Source organism: Dermacentor variabilis, chromosome 8 (genome assembly GCF_050947875.1).
Source record: "Dermacentor variabilis isolate Ectoservices chromosome 8, ASM5094787v1, whole genome shotgun sequence".
NCBI classification, from domain to species: Eukaryota; Metazoa; Arthropoda; class Arachnida; order Ixodida; family Ixodidae; genus Dermacentor; species Dermacentor variabilis.
Window position 1 is genome coordinate 75198822 of NC_134575.1, and position 24560 is coordinate 75223381.

Below are 24560 nucleotides of genomic sequence, written 5' to 3' on the forward strand. Positions count from 1 at the left end.
AGGTACTTAGGTGAATTGATCGTACCACCTCCCATTGCACTGCTTGAGGAAGCAAACTTCTCACCTTTCTGAAAGACGTGGTGGTTGGCAAACTCATGGTGATGGGTTCACTGCACACAGCATCTATATCGAATTGGAGCTCATCACAGGAGAGGCTAACGATTCCACCAGTAAGAAGGCCAAGGAAGCTAGTGATTCCTTCGCAGACACCCGTCAGCAATGGCAGCAAAACATCTGTTGGAATGCAGGAATGTATGTTAGTTACTCTTGTCACTTTGTTGGCACACTCTAGCCCAGACAGACAAAACCGGAACGGTGTATGGTGCAAGATAGAGTGGGTGGCATAAAAGGAGCAATACTAATTAGTTTGGGCTCTTAACATTGTTCAGTGGAATTATGTGACACTTGTGTAGCGTCGTAAATATGCCTTCGATTAAACGAAAAAAAGGAGAAAATAATTTTTGGTATGGAAGGGGAGGAAGCTAGGGAATGTTTCCGAGCTAGAGAGCATAGGCGCAATTGTTCTGAAGTACAATATTGTCACGTGGTGGTGACGTTAAGAACACAGTAACAATACTGTGAAAGGCAAAACTAGATTTTTATTGGGCGAACCTGTGCCCACAAAACAAGCTACACTTATAGCACAACGAAAGCGGCGAACACAGTCGGCGATCGTCGAAAATCTGATCTGCGGGTCAAGCGCGTCGGCTTTTATAGAGCAGTCGTCGAATGTTCCAGACTAATCATTCGGACCCGCGTGCCTTCCACAAAGTTCTACACCATTCGCGTCAGTTGATGAAATCAGATAACATAAGTCTCGGCGACAACAGACAGCGGATAGAAGCATCGATAACTTTCCAGAACCTTCGGATACATGCAGGCGCGTCCCATGGTGTGCGATTACATTTGTTAGGCGGCGAAACGTGGTTGCCCCATAAAGATAAGTACAGGTGTCAATACCCCCCTCTTAAAAAGCATCGTCCCGATGCTACAAATAAACAAAAGGACACTTATTAAACATAAGTAACAACAAAAAGAAACAAAGTCCAAAGGTCAGTTACGCGAAGCCCGAAAGTTCATTAACGCTGGTAGTAGGGCTTTAGTCGCACAACGTGGACTATTTCAGGTCGTGAGCGGCGCCGCTGTGATAGCGAAATACCGTCTGGCACGACCTCATAGTCCAGTGCGCCAATACGTCGGATGATCTTGTACGGTCCGAAATAGCGACGCAAAAGCTTCTCGCTCAGTCCTCGTCGGCGTATAGGGGTCAAAACCCAAACACGGTCACCGGGCTGGTACTCCACGAAGCGTCGTCGGAGGTTGTAGTGTCGGCTGTCGGTCCTCTGCTGGTTCTTGATCCGCAGGCGGGCGAGCTGTCGGGCTTCTTCGGCGCGCTCGAGGTAGGTACGGACGTCAAGGTTCTCCTCGTCAGTTCGACGAACAGCAGAAGAACAGAAGAGGCTGCGCACGGTTGCACTGCACATGTGTTCCGCCTTTACATCGCTAAACCCTGGATAATTGACGTCAGCGCCGCCACAACCAGCCTCACTCGACTCCTTACGTCGAGAGGAACACGTGGACACCCAAAGCAATACTGTGAGTCGCTTGCTTCACGAATTACCGGACTCTGAACTTCGCAAGAGGCGCCCGCCCAGCTAAGCCTTACGACGGGTACGGTCTAGCCGACGACCTTGGCCCAGTTCGGCGCGCCAATGGCCACCAATGATGGCACCGAGATGAATCTCGAGCACGCACAAATCCCACTTCCTGATAAACCTGCCGGCGGAGACTGGCTCACGGTTAAGTACGGTCGGAAGAAAACATCGACTCCCACCAATCCACCTCTCCAACCCCGACACCCATCGGTTCCCCAACAAGCCCGACTCCCACCGCTACCCCGAAATGACCTCAAGGTAATCATCCGCCCCCGAGAAGGACTCAGCCTTGCCACCTGGACCACGCCACAGGTTGCTGAAGGCATCAAGCTGGCATGTCAGCACCCCACTACTGAGCACGTACGGACCCTTACTGTAAGAATTGACCCAGTACAAAACATCGCTATTGCTAGCACACCAAACGAAGAGCTAGCTATGAGCATCCGTCGCATCACTACAATTCACCTGGGCGGTCGAGAATTCGCAGTCACGGCATACGTGGCGGCCCCCGACAGCTCCGTCAAAGGGGTCATTCACGGCATTCCCACAGGAACTCCCACAGAAGTCCTCCTTAACGGACTCTATGCACCTGGCCGAGAAATCTTACATGCCCGTATGCTGGGACAAACCGCTACGGTAGTGATCACATTCACTGGCAAGGCTGTACCCTTCTACGTGCGATACTACAGCGGTGAAGTGCGATGCAAACCATACCGACCAACCACGCATTTCTGCCGCATCTGCCACCAAGTCGGCCACCGGACCGATGTATGCCCAACTCCAGAAGCAAACGTATGCCCCCAGTGTGGTACACGAAACCCAACTCAGGACCACCCCTGTCACCCCCGGTGCGCCTTATGCCAGGGGCCTCATCCTACGGCTTCCAAGGAGTGCCCTGATCGACTGAAGAAGGCATCTTCAGCATCCCAAAGGACCAGCCGCCGGGACTACTCACGGTCGAAGTCTCAGTCACGTACAGACCAGCAACGGCGGCGTTCCCGCTCCAGGTCTCGCTCCTGCTCGCGGAACCAACAAGGAGGGACCCGGAACCTCAACGGACCTGCTGTACCGGGATCACAAGCGGTGAGCTGGTCAGCACGTCTTTTCCCCTCTCACACAACCCACCAAGACAACACCCTGTCATCGCGTCTACACACAGCACCCACCCTACACAATTCTTCACCCATAAACAATACTGACGTTCAACGGCAAATTCTAGCTGAGCTAAAGGCCATCAGAGAAGAAAACAAACGCCTTCATGAAGAAAACAACAAACTTCGCACGCAGATTGCAGAACTATACGCCACTCGTACTGCCACTCAGCATTCCACACTAATGACCGCACCCTCAATGCCATCATCTTCGGAACGTTCTGAACCGATGATTCTCGCGGAATCAGCAAAACCGACAGAAATCACACAAGTCGAGGAGAAAGTTGATGTACTGCAACGGCAGCTCCTAGCAATGCAACAAAGCATCCAGCAACTGGCAAGTGTTATTGAAGAAACACGGCTCACAAAAGATCAGCGACGCAAGAAAGTTAGAACACTAGTACAACAGGAAGTAGAGCAGGGACACCTTGCCGATCCACCCGTCAGCCAGGACGGATAGCAAAACCAAGCACAGGAACGAAAACCCACTCATAATCTGGCAATGGAATTGTCGCAGCTACAAACGCAAGCAAGGGTCACTGAGACAGTACATAAGTAACGCCAAAACGAGACCAAGCGTAATCGCACTACAGGAAACAGGCACACACCCAACTCAAACTGGCTACAACACACATACCACCACGCCTGACAGCCGCGTGGCCACACTTACAGCTAAAACGCTCACAACCACACAACACACTATAGACGGCAGTGATGTCGATCATAACCTAATTGAGATCCTGCCGCTCCAACGAGGCCGAAAGAGCCTTTTCATACTGAATATATACAGCCCACCCAAGCAGAAGCAGGCCAAGTTCGACTACTTGATGACTAAAGCGATTGGCATGGCCAAAAATAATAGTCTGCTGATTGTAGGCCACTTCAACGCGGCTCACCAGGCATGGGGCTACACGACAGCCACATCAAAAGGCACTGCACTCCAGTACACGATACAACAGCACCGTCTCACCATCCTCACAGACCCCGCATACCCCACACGTCTAGGAAACAGCGTCACCCGAGATGCATGCCCTGACCTCACCCTCACTAAAGGGATACAGCAAGCTTCCTGGCACAACACGGAGGAAACTCTGGGCAGTGACCACTGCATACTTGCCACCACATTGAACGTTACGCATGCACGACACCCGATTAAAAAGACAACACTCACAGATTGGACAGCTTTTCGCAAAGAGCGAGCGGATGACTCCTCAACCAGTATTACGGATCTCGAGCAGTGGGTACGAGAGCTCCAACAAGACTTAGCCAGACATTCAAAACAGATCACACTCACCATAGACATACCGGCCGTAGACCCGCACCTTCTTCATCTCTGGGAAGCACGTCGAGGCCTTGTTAGGAGATGGAAGCACCAAAAACATAATCGTAAATTGAAACTACGTATAGCGAAACTCACGGCAACCGCGGAATGTTATGCTGAGGAGCTCACCCGTCACAACTGGCGACAACTATGCAACAAGTTGCAGGGCAATCTTAGCACGGCCAAAACATGGTCGCTGCTACGCCATCTTCTTGACCCCACACAAAGCAAGGCAATTAGCCAGCAAACAATTCAACGTATCCTGCACAACCATCCGGGTTCTGATGACGAAATCCTGGAGGAGTTGCGGGCGCGGTACATAGGCGATTTCGAACCCGCACAAGGACAACCTCCAACCTACAGCGGGAGCGATAATTACGACCTCGACAAGCCGATCACCATCACTGAGGTGCAACAAGCACTCCATGCACTCACACGAAACACCACCCCAGGCAAGGGCAAAATAAATAACAAGCTCCTGCGCAATCTGGATGATGGCACCATTCAATCTCTTACTGACCTCTTTAATCATCACTGGGCAGCGGGTACGCTACCAGCAGACTGGAAGTACGCGGACATCATACTCATTCCGAAGCCAGGCAAACTCTCCAGCTTAGAAAATATGAGACCAATCTCACTGACCTCATGCCTAGGCAAGCTTCTGGAACATGACATTCTGAACCGGCTTCAACCATACCTAGAATCCAGCGACCTCTTTCCCGAAACAATGTTCGGGTTCCGGCCCCACCTTTCTACCCACGACATCCTTCTTCAGCTGAAGGAACACGTCCTTGAACACATCTCACCGCACAACACCGGAGCGATTTTAGCACTCGATCTCAAAGGCGCTTTTGACAATGTGGCTCACCATACCATCCTTACAAACCTAAGCCTCACGAACTGTGGTCGTAATACTTACAATTATATACGCGCCTTTCTAAGCAACCGCATGGCCACAATAGGCATTGGCTCACTCAGAACCCCGACGTTACCTACTCGCAACAAAGGAACCCCACAAGGTGCCGTTCTATCACCCACCCTTTTCAATATTGCTATGATGAAATTACCTGAGAAACTCAACGCAATACCAGGAATCAGGCATGCAATATACGCCGATGACATCACTATCTGGACCACCACTGGTTCCGAAGGAGAGAAACAAGACGCCCTTCAACAAGCGACCGACGCCGTCCAGCAATATGCAAAAACAAGTGGTCTCCGGTGCTCCCCCGAGAAGTCAGAACTATTAGTCGTTCGACAGAAATCATGAAGAAAACTCACTGAACTACCCCAAATCACACTCACCCTCGACGACAAAGAAATACCCACAGTAAACCGCGTCCGCATTCTCGGACTCCACATACAACAGGACGGCGGAGGCGCATACACCATCCAACGTCTCAAGCAGACCACCTTCCAAATCATGCGAATGGTCAGCCGTATCACCACCAAACAATGCGGACTGAAAGAAGACGACATGATACAGCTCGTCCGGGCCCTGATAATCAGCCGCATTGCCTACGCTGCCCCGTACTTGCCCCTCACTCCCAAGGAACTTGATCAATTAGGCGTACTTCTTCGGAAAGCCTACAAGCAAGCGCTCGGCCTACCACCAGGAACAGCGACACTCAAGCTTGAAGCCCTAGGAGTCCATAATACTATAAGAGAAATTATAGACGCCCACCTCACAAGCCAACGAGAACGACTAGCCCTCACACCAACAGGAAGGACAGTCCTAGCGCGCCTAGGCTACCCCACACACGGCAAAGGCCACGAACAAGCAATTCATCTGGCCCCCAACTTCCGGGAACACATCAAGGTAGCCCCTATCCCCAGAAGCATGCACCCGGAACATCATGCCGATCGTCGCCAAGCTCGCGCAAAAACTCTACAGACAAAATATGGCAGTCTTCCCACCACACTATACACAGATGCCGCGCAGTACCCCCAAAAGGCAGCCATGACGGCCAGCGTTGTCGACTGTAACCTACAAGAGGTGGTCTCGATGACGGTCCGCACTGCCAGCGCCCTCGTAGCGGAGGAGACAGCCATCGCCTTGGCCATCACCTCTAGTCCGACCAACGAGTACGTCACAATCATTACTGACTCCCAGGCAGCTTGCCGTAGCTACGCGAGCGGCAGAATATCTTCAATCGCCCACCGACTCCTCAAACAAGCCTCCCAATTCCCGGACGTTGAAATAGTGTGGACTCCAGGACACGAGTCCCTCCGTGGAAATCAGCGTGCGCATGCAGTAGCCCAGCTCATGCCTCCCGGGCGCCACAAGAGAGGGATACGGCCGCCTCCATGGAGCCCGTACCTTTACAATGCAGCGCCATACTACAACACCACAGATTGAACAGACGACAATACCCGCCTCCACACAAGACCCTCTCACGTGAAGACGCCGTAACATGGCGACAACTACAAACCAACACATACACCCATCTAATCAGACTACACGCAATACACCCTACACTATATTCATACAAATGTTCCCTTTGTAATGATTACGCCTCCCTATATCACACCACATGGGCGTGCCCCAACGTGAAGGCGGCCCCGCAAATACCCAACCCCACACCCGAGCAGTGGGAGGCCGTGCTGACTAGTTCGGACCCTCGTAACCAGCAGCAACTGGTGCGGCGGGCCCGGGAGACAGCAAGAGCCGCAGGAGCCCTGGACTAAGGGCGCCTCCCGCACAAGCAGAAAGACACCTGCTTGTCCTTTCTTTTTAATAAATGTTTCTCCTCCTCCTCCATCGGTTGCTGCTTTTAGTTTTCCAGATATGGGCTCGCAGAGCGGCCCCGGGCTGGGCCGGTGTATGGTCGGCGCTGCGGCGACAGGTAGCGGCCTGGTGACGGCGAACGGGACGGTCGTCGAGGGTTCCACTGTGTGGCGGCGAGGTAGTCGGCGATATCGCGAGGTCGTTCGCCAATCTGTGGTCGCGGCGCGTTAACGGCGAACCCTCGGAGTCCCATCTCCCGGTATGGGCATCGGCGGTAGATGTGCCCGGCTTCTCCGCAGTGATAGCAAAGCGGGCGGTGGTCGGGGGTCCGCCAAACGTCAGTCTTCCTCGCGTAGGTGCGCTGGGCAACGGGTGGGCGTGCTGGCGGCGGCGGCGGTGGACGACGGAATTGCGGCGTTACAGGGCCCTGGCGTTGTCGCGGAGGGGGACCTTGACGGCGGGCGACGGCGGCGTATGTCATCGCTTGCGGCTGAGGCTGCGGCGATTCAGGGGCTACTCCGAGTTGTTCTTGGAGCTCTTCACGTACGACGTCGGCAATCGAAGCCACTTGAGGTTGTGATGACGGGAACAGCTTCTGTAGCTCCTCCCGCACGACCACTCGGATAGTCTCGCGCAGGTCGTCGGTGGCCAGTGACTGAACTCCGGCGTAGCTTGTTGAATTCGTGCGGCGGTCGAATTGCCGGTTCCGCATTTGCAGTGTCTTCTCGATGCTGGTGGCCTCGCGAAGAAACTCGTCGACAGTCTTCGGTGGGCTTCGTACCATACCGGCGAAAAGTTCCTCCTTTACACAACGCATCAGTAGCCGGACTTTCTTTTCCTCTGACATTTCCGGGTCGGCGTGGCGGAATAGGCGGCTCATTTCTTCTGTAAAAATTGCGGTCGTCTCATTAGGCAGCTGCACTCGGGTTTCTAGTAGTGCTTGTGCTCGTTCTCGGCGTACGACGCTTGTGAAGGTCTGCAGGAAGCCGCTTCGGAAAAGGTCCCACGTCGTCAAGGTGGCTTCTCGATTCTCGAACCACGTCCTGGCGGCGTCCTCAAAGGCGAAATAGACATGACGCAGTTTGTCATCGCTGTTCCAGCTGTTAAATGCGGCGACCCTCTCATACGTCTCGAGCCAGGTTTCCGGGTCCTCGAATGTTGAACCGCAGAGCGTTGGAGGCTCCCTGGGTGGCTGCAGCACGATGGGGGACGCTGGGGCTGCCATTTGGGTTTCCTTGGCCACAATCTTCTTGGTCTTCTCAGATAGGAGTCCGTGCTCCGGGGGCAGCTGTTGAAGACGGCGGCTTGCTCGAGGTTCCGGGACGGCGCTGGTGTTGTCTTTGCGGTCCGGGCTTGGATTACGGCTTGTCGCGGGCGTCCGGTACATGGACGTAAAGCACCTCCACCAGATGTCACGTGGTGGTGACGTTAAGAACACAGTAACAATACTGTGAAAGGCAAAACTAGATTTTTATTGGGCGAACCTGTGCCCACAAAACAAGCTACACTTATAGCACAACGAAAGCGGCGAACACAGTCGGCGATCGTCGAAAATCTGATCTGCGGGTCAAGCGCGTCGGCTTTTATAGAGCAGTCGTCGAATGTTCCAGACTAATCGTTCGGACCCGCGTGCCTTCCACAAAGTTCTACACCATTCGCGTCAGGTGATGAAATCAGATAACATAAGTCTCGGCGACAACAGACAGCGGATAGAAGCATCGATAACTTTCCAGAACCTTCGGATACATGCAGGCGCGTCCCATGCTGTGCGATTACATTTGTTAGACGGCGAAACGTGGTTGCCCCATAAAGATAAGTACACGTGTCAATATGTAGCCGGGGCGGTAGTAGCCAATAAGTGTTTTTTTTTAAATATTGGTACAGAAGGGTGAACGAAGAGAGGAAGAAAAAGATCGCGAGGCGCTGGCTGCTGCGTGTTTTGTGCTCAGCTATTTTACCTCCTCGGACTCATCTTGCACATATTTTGTAAATATAACCTTCTACACAACGAAAATCCCCGTAACATATTGGTGGAGGTGTGGGGTACCACGGGAGGAAACTGAGCTTCGCTGTCGACGTCGTGTCACCATCCGCACCATGAATGACGGTCAGCACTCGGGATCAACGTCGTTGCCTCATCCTACGTCGGTGTCACCTTCGGCTGTCGTTGTGCAACCCGAGGATCCTACAACGTCCTGCGGCAAGGATGGCGCCGACGTTGAAGAGTGGGCAGCAATGAACGAACCCGTGAGTGGAATCAACAGATGGGACCCTACGCTTATGCTAGCTATCCTGTTGTTCTACATAAGGCGCACGGCAATGGTGCGGCACGAAAACCACGAAGAGGAGCTAACCACCTGGGCAGAATGGAAAAAAATATTGACAGAGTTTTTTGGCAAACCAGCCGGCCGTAAAATTTCTGCAAAGCAGGAACTGGCTTCCCATGCCCACTCCCCCACGTATTCCCATGTCTAGTACATCCAGGCCGTGCTGGCACTTTGTCATAAGGCCGATCACTATATGACAGAAGCTGAGAAGGTGAGGAACGTGCTAACTGGCATTGCTGACGACGCGTTTATTCTGCTCATGTTCAAAAGCTGCTCTAAAGTCAATGCAATCACTTAAGAATGGCGACAATTCGAGCAGGCCAAAAACCGACGCGTCTTGAAACCATTCGCCAGACTTCCCAATACTGCCGCAACGTCCACGTGGGAAGACCAACCCGCACAGCAGCATGCATCGCCATCAGAAGGCGTGGTGCGAATGGTTATACGTGAACTGGATGCTATGGCGCCCGCACTTTCTCTTCTCCTAGCCCTGATGCTAACGCATTTTCAGTTCCTCTCATGCAAGCCGTCATCTGCCTGGAACTTGAAAACATTGGTTTACATTCTGTGTGGGCTGTCGCCCATCCCAGAGCTAACAAACGCCCTTCTACTATTTTCACGCGGCCCCGAGGCTTCTCTCCGCGTTATCGCAACCCGACTGAGTGGAAAACTGCGGACGACCAGCCTACATGTTTCACCTGTCCACCCATTGGTCATGTTGCCCAATACTGTCGAAATTCGTGGCCCTCAACCCCTCGCACGCCGACCAACCTGAGCCGCTTTGATGGAAATACCAACAATGTTTCGCCCACCGTCGAGTCTAACAGCGCCGACAACTGTGCTAGCAACACTGGTACAGCCGCTCACCATCGCCGCGCGGACACCAATCTCGTTCATCGCAAACATGTCGCCCATCTTCCTGTTCGCCGCAGCCACGTCGCCTTTCGTATCCTGTGGTTTTTGGTCACACCCTTCCTGAAAACTAAAGAATACAGCGCTCGGACGTGGTGCTGCATTGCCTAATACCACCGCAAATCCTCTGTCTGTGCCCACAAGGAGAAGTGTAATAGACGTTAAAATAGACGGCGTTCCTGTCCAAGCACTCCTCGACACTGAAGACCACGTATCTGTGATGAGTGCTAGCCTACGTTGACGTTTAAAAAAGGTCCTCGCCCCAGCAGTTGCCCGAGTGCTTCGTGTGGCCGTAGGCGGCATGCTGGTTGTTCTTGAAATGTGTACTTCGCGCTTAATTATAGCCGGCCGCCCTACTCCTGTTCTCTTTCCTGTAATCGACAACGGCCCTCCCGAGGTTATTTTTGGGTTGGACGTTTTATCCACTCATTTTACTATCGACTGCGCGACCGGCGTTCTTCTGTTGAAGCTGCCTCAACTCACCGATGTTCCGAGCACAACCCCTCCGCACTTGTGTTCGCTTCACAATGTGCGTCCGTCACCCGAGGCAATTACTTACGTCACTTTGACCGCCAAGCCACAGGCTTCTGACGGTGAATATGTGATTCGCCCCATCATCGACGTGTTTTCGAACTGGAACATTGCTGTTCCACATACGTTGGTCCCGGTTACTAACAACGACGTCTTTCTACCGCTTCTGAATTTCAGCCTGTGTTCTCAAGTGATTCCGGCCGGTATGTTCTTGGCCAGCGTTTCTAGTGATTCCGATTTTGAGATTGAGAGTCGGAATGCCTAGAGTGGCTTATTAGTGATAATTGCAGCTCACAGCTCTGGTTCCCTAACGGATGACATGCTGAAAATGATTGCACCTGCCCTCACCTCTGCACAGGCCACGAACAAAGGTCACCTGCTTGCAACGTACAGCGACATCTTCGATTTCAGCGACAGGCCTTTAGGACAAGCATCTATCGTTTACCACCGTATAGACACTGGAGACACGAATCCTATTCGTCGGCGTCCCTATTGGGTATCGCATACTGAACGTCAAGTCATCCAATTAGAAGTGGACCAACTGCTCCACAAAGGGGTCATCGAGCCAACAGCCAGCCCTTGGCCTTCGCCTGTCGTCCTTGTGAAAAAGAAAGATGGCTCATGGTGTTTTTTCGTCGATAATCGCTACTTAAACAAGATCGCGCAAAAATGGGTCTACCCACTGCCACGCATCGATGGCGCATTGGACTGATTTCACGGAGCTAAATACTTCTCATCCATCGACCTTCGATCCGGCTACTGGCAGATTTCAGGTGATAAAATGGACCGCGAGAATACGGCCTTCATCACGGTGAAAGACTTATATCAATTCAAAGTCACGCCCTTTGGCCTATGCAATGTTCCTGCGAGATTTGAACGTATGATAGACTCTCTTCTGCAAGGCTACAAATGAACCATCTGTCTGTGTTACCTTCACGACATTGTTGTTTTTTCTCCCACGTTCGCCAGCCACCTTACCCCACTCACTGCGATTCTTGCAGTCTTCGGACTGCAGGAATTCAACTACACTGAACTACACTTCAACTGAACTACACGAAGTGTCAGTTCGGGCGCCGTCAGATTACCGTGTTGGGACACCTCGTTGACGCCTCCGGTGTCCAACCAAATCCAGAAAAAGTTCGCGCTGTAAGCAGTTTCCCTGTACCACGTTCTGCTTCTGACGTGCGCTGCTTCGTCGGCCTGTGTTCTTACTTTCGCCGTTACTTTCGCCGAAAAACTTCGCCGACGTTGCTCGGCCGTTGACACATCTTTTAAAGAAGAACGCACTAGTCTCATGGGGCCCGAAGCAGGCTCACACGTTCGCCGCTCTTATCGGGTTTCTGACCACCACACCCAATTTCGCCCACCTTTATCCTTCTGTACCGACCGAAGTCCACACTGACGCAAGCGGCCACGGCATCGGCGCTGTTCTCACCCCACAGCAGAATGGTACCGAGTGCGTGAGAGCTTACGCCAGCCGCTTGCTGTCAGCTGCTGAGAGAAATAACTCCGTCACCAAGCGGGAGTGCTCGCCTTTAGTTTGGGCTATCGCCAAGTTCCGGCCATATTTGTACGGCCGCACGTTTTCCGTTGTTACAGATCACCACGCCCTCTGCTGGCTGTCTTTCCTCCGGGACGCGACAGGACGGCCTGGTCGCTGGGCTTTGCAGCTCCAGGAATTTTAATTTGTTGTCAATTATAAGTTTGGACGTCTGCACAAGTAGCAGACTCCCTCTCGCGTGCCCCCGTGGATCCCCCTGATCCTGTTGCGCATGATCCGGTGACCTGCGTAATGGCTTTCTCTGATATGACCGACATGCTCGCCGAACAACAACGCGACGCATCCTTACAGTCCATCATCGCCGCAGTGGAATCTGGTAGCACTGAGGGTACGTGCCGCATGTTCGTGCTGCATGACGGCATCCTCTACAGCTGCAATATCAACCCTGACGGCCCCGACTTGCTCCTTATCCTTACTTGTCCCCGTAACAATTTGCATAAAATAGGGCTTTCATAAAATATGCTTTCAGTTACGTTTTGGATCACACAGCCTAGTGCGGCAGGGGTACGATAACGTAAAACTAATTAAACTTTTCTATTCCAATTCAGCAATCAAGCCACGGCGATTGGTCAAAAACTTTTTTGAACCACCCCCACTTCACCTGTCCGTCAAGCGACGTCACGAAAACCGCGATAGCTTCCCATGTGATATGACGTGTGCACACAGATTATGCATAATTTGACTGAACAAAACAAAACTTGTTATTTCTGATTTAACGCCTTTTCGCCGTTAGCCCTCGGCTACTGGTCAAAAGTTTTCGGGCTGCATCCACTTCACCTGCCTCTCATACGACGTCACAAAACCGCAAAAACTTACCGCGTCAAAGTGACGTGTACGCATTGAAGATGCCTTATTATGCCGAACAAAAGGGAATTTTCTTCTGAGTACCCACAGGCTGCCCCTTTCCGAAAGGAATAAAAGACTGCTGTCGCCGATCGCTCCGACACTGGCTACTCGCCCCTTCCGGAGAGCATGGGTTTCTTTGCGTGTAATAAAACTTTCTGTGTGACTGTGTAGTGTTTTCGAGAACTTTCGACACGTTTACGACCTCGTTCTGCCAAATATTCTTTGCTGAGGATCCGTTTTAGCGTCATTCTTAAGCTTCCGTTGCATGCCGCCGCGATTGTCGATGAGCCACCGCAAGCGAAGTAAGAGAAAGCGGACCAATCACAGACGCCGGCACCACCGTCTTCATCCGGTTATCAATATTCACTGCAGTGGCTCGGCCCCATTGAATCCCTCTCCACTTGAGCAGGATCCTCGCCTCTTGTGAGCCAATTAGATAAGACAAGCCGCTCAGTGCAGGCGATATTATTTGTTTTCCGAGCAAACAAAAGTGACCTCCTATGAACGAGTGGAGCATTTGATTGGTTTGTTGCTTGCGTCGGCGGTTACGCAAATTTGACGTCACCAGATTGGAATAAAAACACATTGGAATAGTTTTACGTTATACGGCCCCTAATTAAGCTTTTCTATTCCAAATCTGGAATCAGACCTACGCGATTAATTAGAAACTTTTTGGACCAACCCCGCTTTGCCTGGCTGTCACGGGACGTCTCGAAAACCGCGATAGCTCCCCATCTGATATGAGATGTCCACACTGAATATGGATAATTTAACCGAACAAAAACCAAATGGTTATTTCTGATTCGACGCCTTTTCGCCAATAGTTTTCGGCTATTGGTCAAAGGCTTTCGGGCTGCACCCACTTCACCTGCCTGTCACGCGACGTCACAAAACCACAAAAACTCAACGCGTGAAAGTGACGTGTACGCGTTAAAGATAGCTTAATATGCCGAAGAAAACTGAGTTTGCTTCTTAAAAGCCGCCGGCTACCTCGTTCCGAAAGGAATGAAAGATGGCTGCCACCGATGGCGCAGGCGCTGGCTACTCGCACCGACCGGTAAACATGGGTTTGTTAGCATATAATAAAGCAGTTTACGTTGCCGCATAATGTTTTCGAGCACTATTGGCACGTTTACCAGCTCGTTCTGGCAACTCTTCTTTGGTGAGGATCCATTTTAGCGTTATTCTTATGCTTCCGTTGCACGCCGCAGCAATTTTCGACTAGTGACCGCGAGTTAAATAAGATAAACCGGACCGATCGCAGACGCCGCCACCACCCTCTTCGTCCGGTTATCGATTTTCAGTGCAGTGACTCGGCCCCATCAAACCCTTTCCACTTGAGCGTGCTCCTCACATCTTGTCAGCCAATTAGATAAGACAAGCGGCTCAGCGTAGGCAATGTTATTTGTTTTTGAAGCAAACAAAAGTGACCTCCTATGAACGAGGAGAGCGTTTGATTGGTCTGTTCAGACAACCCCGTGGGTGACCGTCCGACGCTTGCGTCGGCGGTTACGCAAATTTGACGTCAGGATATTAGAATAAAAACATTTTGGAATAATATTACGTTATATATTTAGGGTCCCAGTAGTAGGAAAATGGTCGGGATAAAAAATACTTCGCTTTACTTGTAAAATATTTGTAAGGTGGAGTAAGTACTCCTTTCCTAAACAATTCTAGTGTAAGACAGAAGTATAACTGCCACCTGCTCAGGAAATTGGTACACAATTTTTTGACGTGTGACGACGGGTGACAGTGCGAACCTTTACGTCTCTAAAGGCTTCCGAAGAGAGCAGTTAGAGCTCGTCAGCGATGTCCCGGACTAGGTTTAATTCTGCTGAACATTTGGCGGTGCTGGCTCGTGCCGAGCGCTCGCGCCACCTGACGCTCGTGAGACTGCAAGCGCCTGCTAGTTTATGAAATGCTGCTGCCGGTATAGAGCCCGCCCCCCTACACCCCCCCCCCCCCACGGGCATTTCCCTTGGTCGGAATTTTCTAGAAAGGAGGAGAATTTGACGAGCGACGCCGATTCCACGTGACACGGGTTGTCTTGTGGACAGCACGGGTTCGTGTTCTGGAGGAAGGCAGTCGAGTGACGCCTCACACTAGTAAAGTCGACGGCAAGCTTTCCCCAATGTAGGTGGGCTTGAGACGTTCGAGCGCAGTTTTGTTAAGTCACCCGTTCATGCTCACGACGAAGGTAGTTGGGTGGCGCTAGAGAACGGGATATAGGCTGGAGTGTGTGGTTTCAGCGGCTTCCGCACAACATTTTTGTGCACAAGGACATGAGTGGCATGGCTGAGTGCTGGAAAACGGTACGGAACTCTTTTGTTTTGCGAACGTGCGGGTACGGGGGAACCTGGTTCAAGAAATGCTTGTAGGTTAGCATAAATATGGACCGCTTATGGCATAGAAACTTTTCTGGCGATTGCGAAGAAATTGCATGGGAGTCGTAGCTGGGTGCCATAGACTAAGTCAGCAAAGAAGAAACCCAGTTTACTCTTAGGCGCGGTTTTGACGCCAAGCAAAACGAGAGGGAGCTTTTGCATCCCTTCTCAGTTGATTCATGTGCCATCAGCGAGGATTTGAGGTGGCGGTAAAAACGGGCAATCAGTTCATTGAACTGCGGATCGTAAGCCGTCATGCGGAGACGCATAGTTCCGGGAAGCTTTAGCAGCCCTTAGAAAACGGCAAAATCAAACTGCCTAAAGCGCTCCGTAGCAATCCTTGATGCGCAGCCGAACCAGTCAATGTTAGTGGACAGCGAGGCTGGTACAACTGTGGGCGCTGAGATGCCGAAAACGGGTATAGCCTCCGGCCATCGCGTGTGGTGGTCGATGCTTGTGAGTATGTCAAAGCGCCCTTTCAACAATGAAAGAGGGCTGAAGAAGTCTAAGTGCGCAATGCCTGACCGGGCCCATGGTAGAAGAAAACATGCAGATCCCACGCACTGTGGGAATCAGTGTGAGCGAAGCTTTCTACGTTGTTTTCTTCGATTGGCTATAATTAGCCGTGATGGTGGCGCCGAATGCACAATTTCTGCAGAGTTTAGTCCAATACAAGAATAGTGAGTTAATGTTAAACGTTACCTTGCGTGCACCACTGCTGTTCTTCTGCGCAGTCCACATAACACACAGGGAGACGTCTTTGGATGAGGCGTTGTTGTGCGTCATTGTTCACAATCTCTGAGAAGCTTGAGCATTATCATTCCCTGAAGTGGCACATCGCATAGTGGCAGAGGTGTTAAACTTTATTTTAAATGTGGGGCTATACGTGAACCAAATATTCATTATAATGACATTTATATAACGCGAACATTCATTTGCTGTCTGCCGCACGTTTTGCTGCGTAGCGAAGATGCTCCTGCTACGCGCGATGCTTCTTTCTGATCTGGGTGTCGCCGACGCTTAATGCACTCTTTGCAGCCATTTTTGTGGCACGTGTTTAAGTGCTCCTTCTGTATACGTGGCCAGCACGCTGTTGAGACGCCAGCTCCAAGCGTTCTCTTCACGCTATGGACGATTGTAATGTTTACACTATGAAAACCCAGCGCAACGCGTGACATACGCACAAACTGTGGAATGCTGCCGCGGCAGCACAAAGCGAAATGCGCGGATGCTAGCGCATTCTAGTGTTGTTGCAAGCAACTCTGCGGTGTGCCCGGGCGAAACAGCAGAAACGCTCAGAACGTTGGGAGAAGACGCAAAGAAAGCTTTTTTTAAGGCTTGGGAAGAGGTACGGCGCAGCATGGAATGCTGGAGCATTGAAACGGCCAGCATCAGTGAACCAATCATGAAATTGCGTGTTTAGCCGAGACCATACAAAGCGACTGGAAAGAGGATTCAGCGTTGCGCGGACATTGTTGCACTGCATATCACGAACAGTCTCGAACAGACATAGGAGTAGCGTTGCCGGAATTAGCGGTTGAGGTGCACTGATAGAAATGTTCTGGAGTCAGAAGGATGGCCTCTAATCAGATGGGCGTTGGCAAGCCCCAGAGAGTACGAACGTCCTTGTCATCTGCTGGTGGCTGGCAAGCACGTCGACTCCGATAAAAAAAAAGCACTCGTCCCGTGGATTGGAAGCTGCACTGACGTGATTAAGTCAATCACTGTGTGGTTTTCAGTGACGTTGGTGGGGCAGTATGTGGCTTTCAATTGCTAAATGTAGGAAACATGGCTGCTCTCAAGAGGTGTGTAGCAGGACGCGGAGCGGCTCAAAGCCTGCATAAGGTGCTTGCGGTCTGTAAAGAAAGCCAATGGGCAGCCCCCACTTGTTGACGAATATGGGGCAGATCAAGATAAACAGCGAGTAACTCGCAGCCAAACACGCTGTAGTTCGTCTGCGCAGTCTTCATCTTTTTCGAGCAGCAGTGATTAACTGCTGCATAAAGCGCTGACAGCGATGGCGGAGGCGTCAGTCATGATGACAGTAGGCTTCTAAGGTTGTGGGTGTTTGAGCATCGTGGGCGCAGCGAGGGCGGATTTGACACGGGAAAGCTTGAGCAGCCTCATCAGTCTACTGAAGCAATTAGGCTTCCAGCGAAGCAGAGCATCTAGAGGAGCTACAATTCCGTCACAATTGTGACTGAAACATTGGTAGAAATTGGTGAAAGAGAAAAATTACATAAGCTTGGTCACTGTGGTCGGCCGGGGAAAGTCTTCGATGACGCGAAACCAGTACGGAAGTGCTCCAATGCCGTTTACGTCAACCAGGTGTCCAAGATATTCGAAGTTCAGAGCACCGTATTAGCTCTTGGCGGCGTTGATGACAACTCATTGACTAGGAAGACCTCAAAACAACTGCCGCAAGTGTTTCAGATGTTCTTGGACGGAAGAACTTATAATGAGGAAGTCACCAAAGTGTGTAAAAATGAAAGGCAGGCCTCGGGTGACGGAATAAATGCATCGCTGGATTGATCGACCAGCGCTCCGTAGCCCAGAGCGCATCCGGATAAATAAAAAAAAAATAGTATGGTGACGATGGCGCGAACGAGATCAATCTTAGGAAGGATTGTCGTGCCCAACAGTGCTACAGTGAAGTCTTGAAAGCTTGGGAGTGTTTAGTGATTCGCAACCGCTGTTATATATGAGGCGCAATTATTGGAGGAAGGACCGGCGATGTTGAGTGCAAGTTTGTGTTGCAAATGCGTGCGAGCGACGGGGACAGAAATGGACCGTAGTGCTGGATGTGATGGTGTGAATGCATACGTCATGTTGCACCGGCTGTGTCAAACCCGAATGTGGCGTGAAGCTGGGAATCTCACGGAGCGTCTCAGCAAATGGCACTTCCACCATGGTAGACATGGGCGCGATCGGTGATGTAGTGGATGCGGGGAACGTTCAGCTCAGTAAAAGAGTCGAGACGGCGGCTACTTACGTCGACAAGGAGGCCGCAGTTGAGCAGGAAGTAAGCTTCAATAAGGGTGCGGCGGACATCCGCAACCACGAGTATTCCGCGGAACACCCATCGAAGGCCAAAGTTCACTCATCGGAACACTCATCGAAGGCCAGCGGTACCAATTCTGGTACCGTTGGCAACTTGCAAAAACGACACAGCTGATGCCTTGCGGTCGGGGCTTTGAGCACGAATTAAGGTTACATCTGCTCATGTATCGTCGTAAATTCGCTATCCTGTGACTGTGCGCGTTACATAAAAAAGAAGACCAGTAGGTTGGGTTGAACTTATCCTGTGCGCTAGAGGTCGGCGGGCCTGGTTCACGGCCATGCACAGCGGCGAAGGCAGTGGCGAACGTCGTTTTCAAAATGGCGATGATTGAAATAAGCGCCAGATGTTGTTGGTGAAGTTATACAAATCATGCCTGGGAGTGAAGATCGGCTGGAACTACGGCTGCTTGGACGAAGAGATGGTGTGCGACGGCGTCTCGCTGCACAGAGAATGTGCTCAGGGAGGTCACACAGGACTATCGAGAGGAGATTGTGCTGGCGAAAAAGAGAGAGAGATAGCAAGGATTGGAGAGGCAAGGAGGTCAACCAGACGACCACCTGGTTTGCTACCCTACACTTGGAGTGGGAGAAAGGGGAATAGAAAGAGGAAAAGAGGGAGAGTGAGCAATCAGTGCGTAGGGGAGGATGCACAGGCACACCATTAGTGGTCTCTTAAGGCGGTACACTTCTAGTATAGTGCTAATGAACGAATGGCTTTTCGTGCCAGTGACGGGTGGGGCCATGGTCCGAGTGTCTGACTCGGAGAATAATCTTGAGTCCAATTTGTTTAAAGTTGTTCTCAGAGAGAGGCGTTGCACGTCATAGAGAGGGCAGGTACACAATAGGTGCTCGATGGTTTCCTTACACCTACAGTAGTTGCACATCGGGCTCTCGGCCATTCCGATACGATGGAAGCAGGCGTTTGTGAACGCCATTCCCAGCCACAAGCGGCACAGCTAGGTTGTTTCGCCGCGGGAAAGGCTAGGTGTCCATCGTAGCCGTAGCGTGGGGTCTAGTTTATGCAATCGACAATTCAAGGCAGTTGAACTCCAGAGATCTTGCGACTATTTGCGTGCAAGCAGGCGCAGTTCCCTGGCAACGTTCGACCTCGCCAAAGAGTTTGGATGCGTCTGGGTGTCTTCGTGGACAGAGCGGGCAGCCCTGTCAACACAGTTGTCGCCGACGATGCCACAGTGAGCGGGAATCCATTGAAAGGGAATATTGTGCCCTGCTTCCAAAGCATCGGGGTGCACTTCCCTGATGTTGGATATCATCTGCTCGTAAGGTCTGTGATGTAATGCAGATTTGATTTTGCCAAGAGCCGCCTCAGGGTCACAAAATTCAACCCATTTCTCTTTCCGCTCTTCGGTGAAGAACGTCATAGCGGCATGGAGAGCTGCAAATTCTGCTGACGTAGATGTAGGCACGTGTGAGAATTTGAATTCAACTGTAACCTGCTTAGCTGGTGTGACGAATGTGGCAGTTGAGCTGGTAGGTGAGGTCAAACTGTCAGTACATATACAGGATGTTTCACCGAACACTTTCCAAATCCTTAAATGTTGCCGGTGGCAGATATCACAATTCTATTTCATGAGCTGGTCTACTAGAAGCGGCGGACAATAGTTGCACAAACAATTGAGATACAAAGATGATGAACTAATAAAAAGTAACTCATTAAGTTTCGAAATAAAGACATTATGGCCCTTATTGCGATTTACAAATTGTAGCGTGGAATTCGCAAGGCGGATCCACTTGGAACGACTATTCAAGACCCCAGTTTTGAAATATAAGTTCCCGAACTTTGCGGAGAAATGCATGGGCGTTCCAGTTTACTTGATGAAAAAACGTCATTTTATGCACTGAAACACACAAGTAATTTGAACGCACATGCATTTTTCCGCAAAGTTCGGAAATTTATATCTCGAAACTGTTGTGGTCCTGAGAATTCGTTCTAAGTGGATCGGCCTTGCAACTGAACCGCTGGAATTTGTAAACTGCAATATTGGTCATAAGATAATTAGCTAAAATCAATCAGTGAATTCTTGTTATTCAGTCAATTTTGCATTTCAATTTTTGTGCATGTAATCCCCGCCACTTCGAGTAGACCGGCTCCTAAATAGAGTTGAGCAATCTGCCACAGGCCACCTTTAAAAAATTTTGAAAGTGACGCTGAAAGACCCTGTATCTAAGGGGTCATCACATGTCTGGAGCAGTAAAAGGAGTGTCAGTTGCTGCATAGCCGGAGATGAATGAGTCACCTTCTTTGTAATTCCAGGAATAGCAACACTTACCTGAGGTTGTCGCAGGCACCATAGGGGAGCTACGATATTAAGGCACGGCATTAAGGTAGTATGGTAGTCAGGAAAGGTACGTAATCCAAAGGTATGCTGTGCGGTTCACCTGGATACAATGTGGCAGTTGCGATGGTTTGAATAGTACTGCTATGACTTTGGCAACGCGGTGAGCCCAGTCAAATTTACAATGGAAGATCTGGCCAGGGCCATCAGCCCTATTCGTCGGCAGTCATTACAAAACTAATTCGCTGCCGTTTTGAAAGAATTGGTGCATTGCCTAAAAATGTCATTGCTGTTACTTTGCGGTGACGTTGAGACCAATCCTGGACCAAATGTGGACGAAATGCTGTCGCAACTGCTGGATGGGCAGGCCCGCATCAGCCAAGATATAGCTAGCCTATCTGAAACGGTTGCATCCTTTGATAGTCGTCTAAAAAATGTTGAGCAAATGGCGGCGACTATGTCAAACATTGCACCACGTGTAAGCGAACTGGAGCACACCGTCGGTGCGCTTCAAAAACTAGTAGACAAGCTAGATCGTCAGAACGATGACTTAGAAAATCGACTCCGAAAAAACAATTTGGTTATTCATGGCTTGCGTGAGAAGCCTTCCGAGTCGGCTGATGATCTGCTTAAATCTGTATTGGAACTTGTATCAGTTAAACTCGGTGTAAAATGTGACGACATAGAGCGTTGCCACAGGCTTGGAGTTGAAAGAAAGGATAAACCTCGGCCAGTAATCATTAAATTACTGGATTTCAGAACAAAGGTTGCTATATTGAACAACGCCCGGAAACTTAAGGGGACTAATATATACATAAACGAGGACTACTCTGCACGTGTACGGATGGCACGTAGAGCGCTGTGGCAGAATTCGCAAGATATGCGCAAGAATGCTGGTAAATATAGACTTAAACATGACACACTCACGATTGATGGTGTTCGTTACATGTGGGACACTGATAAGAATGTCATTGTTCAGGCTTCAGCGCGCTCGCCTTCAACGGTGTCAGCCTCTGTGCCTTCGGCTCCCGTGAAATCGGCTTCTGCAAAAGCGACTGGCAGGAATAGAGCTTCGGCTAATACTGCTTCGGCTCGTGTTGACTGACGCTGCGAGCAGAATATAACTGTCCTCAATGTAAATGCGAGGAGTGTACTCAACAAAGTTGAAGCTCTCAATTGTTTGGTGGAAAGCCACAGCCCATCAATTGTCTGTCTTACAGAGACTTGGTTACATGAATCTGTTATTGATATCGAAATTTCGCCTCCCGGTTATTCACTACTTCGGAAGGACAGAGAAGTTGGCCGTGGTGGTGGTGTGGCAGTTCTCATTAAAACAAGCCTTAAATTTTCTTTATTACCTGAACTTCCTGGCATTGAGGCTATTTGGTGCAAAGTATACAGCAGAGGTATTGTAATAGTTGTTGGTGTTATTTATCGCCCTCCGAACTCCGACGATATTTTTCCTGCTATCAATGAGTACCTTATTAGTAACAAGCTGTGTGGTTGCAAACTATTGTTAGCAGGGGATTTCAATCTCCCATGCATTAACTGGAGCACACTTACCCCAACTGGCCGTGATAGGGCGCTTTGTGCTTCCCTGATCGACCTGGTTATTTCATTTGGGTTAACTCAACTTGTGGATTTCGTAACGCGCGAAAACTCAATATTAGACCTTGTATTTGTAAACCAACAACTCTTATCGCATGGAGTTAAATGTGAAGTCACCGAAGGCTTATCTGACCACAAAGCAGTTGAAATTGCCTTGAACTTAGTGTGCCCTCGACTAAGACCTGCATTCACAACCGTTTTGAACTTTTCTGCAGCTGATGATACTTCCGTACTTGACACTTTAGCCTCAACTTTTGATGACTTCCAACACTGTAGTGAACTGCACAATGTAGACACGTTGCTCCTTAAATTTTGTGACATTGTACATGAATGCCTGTCAAAGTACGTGCCCCAAAGATGTATTAAACGGAACCAAAGACACCCTTGGTATAATAGGGAGATAATTCAGCTCACTCGTCGCATTAAGCGGCTGCGTAAGCGAAGCCGTTCCGAGTGTAAGAACAATGCTTCTTTCTTCAACACGTTGAAGTCTAAATTAAGAGCGAAAATGCAAGAGGCTAAGAGCTTTTACTTTAATAATACATTGGCTACATTTATGAAAAAAAACCCATCTAGGTTCTGGAGATCGATTAGTCCTGCATCGTCTCTACCTTCTTCCTTTATTGTTAATGACCAATCCTGCTCCCAATCTGAAACTATAGCCAACGCCTTCAACAACTTCTTCGAATCTGTTTTTTCTACCGATAATGGCACCAATCCTCCATTTTCCGCGTGCCGCAATCTGCCCTCTCTTCCAAATCCTGATGTAACCTCCTCTGGAGTACATAACCTCATATTAAAACTTGATGTAACGAAAAGCCCAGGCCCAGACGGCATTCCAAATATGTTCCTAAAGAGGTACTCGGAATGGTGCGCAAGCTATCTGACTATAATATTTAAAAAATCAATAGACTCTACAACAGTGCCCCGGCTGTGGAAATTGGCTAATGTCGTGCCCGTATTAAAATCGGGAAACAAACAAATAATACCGAATTATAGGCCAATATCTTTACTTTCCACCAGCTCGAAACTCTTGGAGCACATTATTCACAAGCACATTGTGGAATACCTAAATGCCAACAATATTCTTTCCCAATCGCAGCACGGTTTTCGTGCTGGCTATTCCACTGTTACGCAGTTGCTTGAATTTACGCATGACATTGCATCTTCCCTTAACAGCCGAGGACAGCTTGATGCCATATTTATTGACTATTCTAAGGCCTTCGATTTAGTTTGCCATGCTAAGCTTTTAGTTAAACTTCGTACATATTTTGGTGACAGCAAGCTGGTTGATTGGATAGCTGATTACTTACGGTCGCGCTCTCAGTTTGTTACGTATAACCACGCGAAGTCGTCTGAGGTACAGATTACATCTGGGGTGCCGCAAGGCTCGGTGCTGGGGCCGCTTTTGTTCATTATTTTCATAAATGACGTGGCAGAAATCATTGGCGATACTCAAGTTAAACTTAGAATGTATGCAGACGACTGCGTAATCTACAACACAATCTCTGATGCTCATGATCAGGTTGCGCTAAATAACGTTTTTTCATTGTTTTGTAACTGGAGTGAAACCTGGCAAATGTCTATTAACTTAAAGAAGACTGTGGCCATGACCTTTTCAAACAAGAAACAACCCCTTTCTTTTACTTATACTAACGACGGAGTCGGTCTAGTACATGTTACGGAGTTTAAGTACCTCGGTGTAACTCTAGCGTCAAATTTAAAATGGCGCAAGCATGTTGAAATGATCTGCAATAAGGCTCGTCGAAAACTTTGGTATCTCCAGCGCACGTTAAGCAACTCAACAAGAGAATGCAAATTGACTGCGTACAAAACTTTGGTCAGGCCCATACTAGAATATGCATCGGTTGTTTGGTCACCTCACCTCAAGCACGACATAGCTATGTTAGAATCTGTCCAAAAAAGAGCAATTAGGTTCATTTTTTGTCGCTATGACCGGCAATTCTCGCCTACTTCGCATGCACACGTTTTAACGCTGCAATCTCTCGAACATCGGCGTAATTCTGATCGCGTTATCCTTCTTCATAAGATAGTTCACACCGGCTTGAGTGTTCTGGTGCCGATTTCTTTTGTTGCAGCTTCAGCACGCTGTACTCGACGATCTGATCCCCTGAACATTGTGCCCTTCAGGTCGAATATTGATTCTTTTAAGTTTTCC

General features: G+C 49.9%; 1 protein-coding gene across 1 annotated transcript in view; it reads right to left on the reverse strand.

Annotated features, from left to right (window-relative positions):
• Positions 1-24560, reverse strand: part of LOC142591108 (uncharacterized) — a 57049-nt gene that overhangs the window by 11463 nt on the left and 21026 nt on the right. The window contains exon 6 of the mRNA XM_075703492.1: positions 65-234. Within this exon, the coding sequence (XP_075559607.1) occupies positions 65-234 (170 nt within the window). The remainder of the gene's footprint in view (positions 1-64; positions 235-24560) is intronic.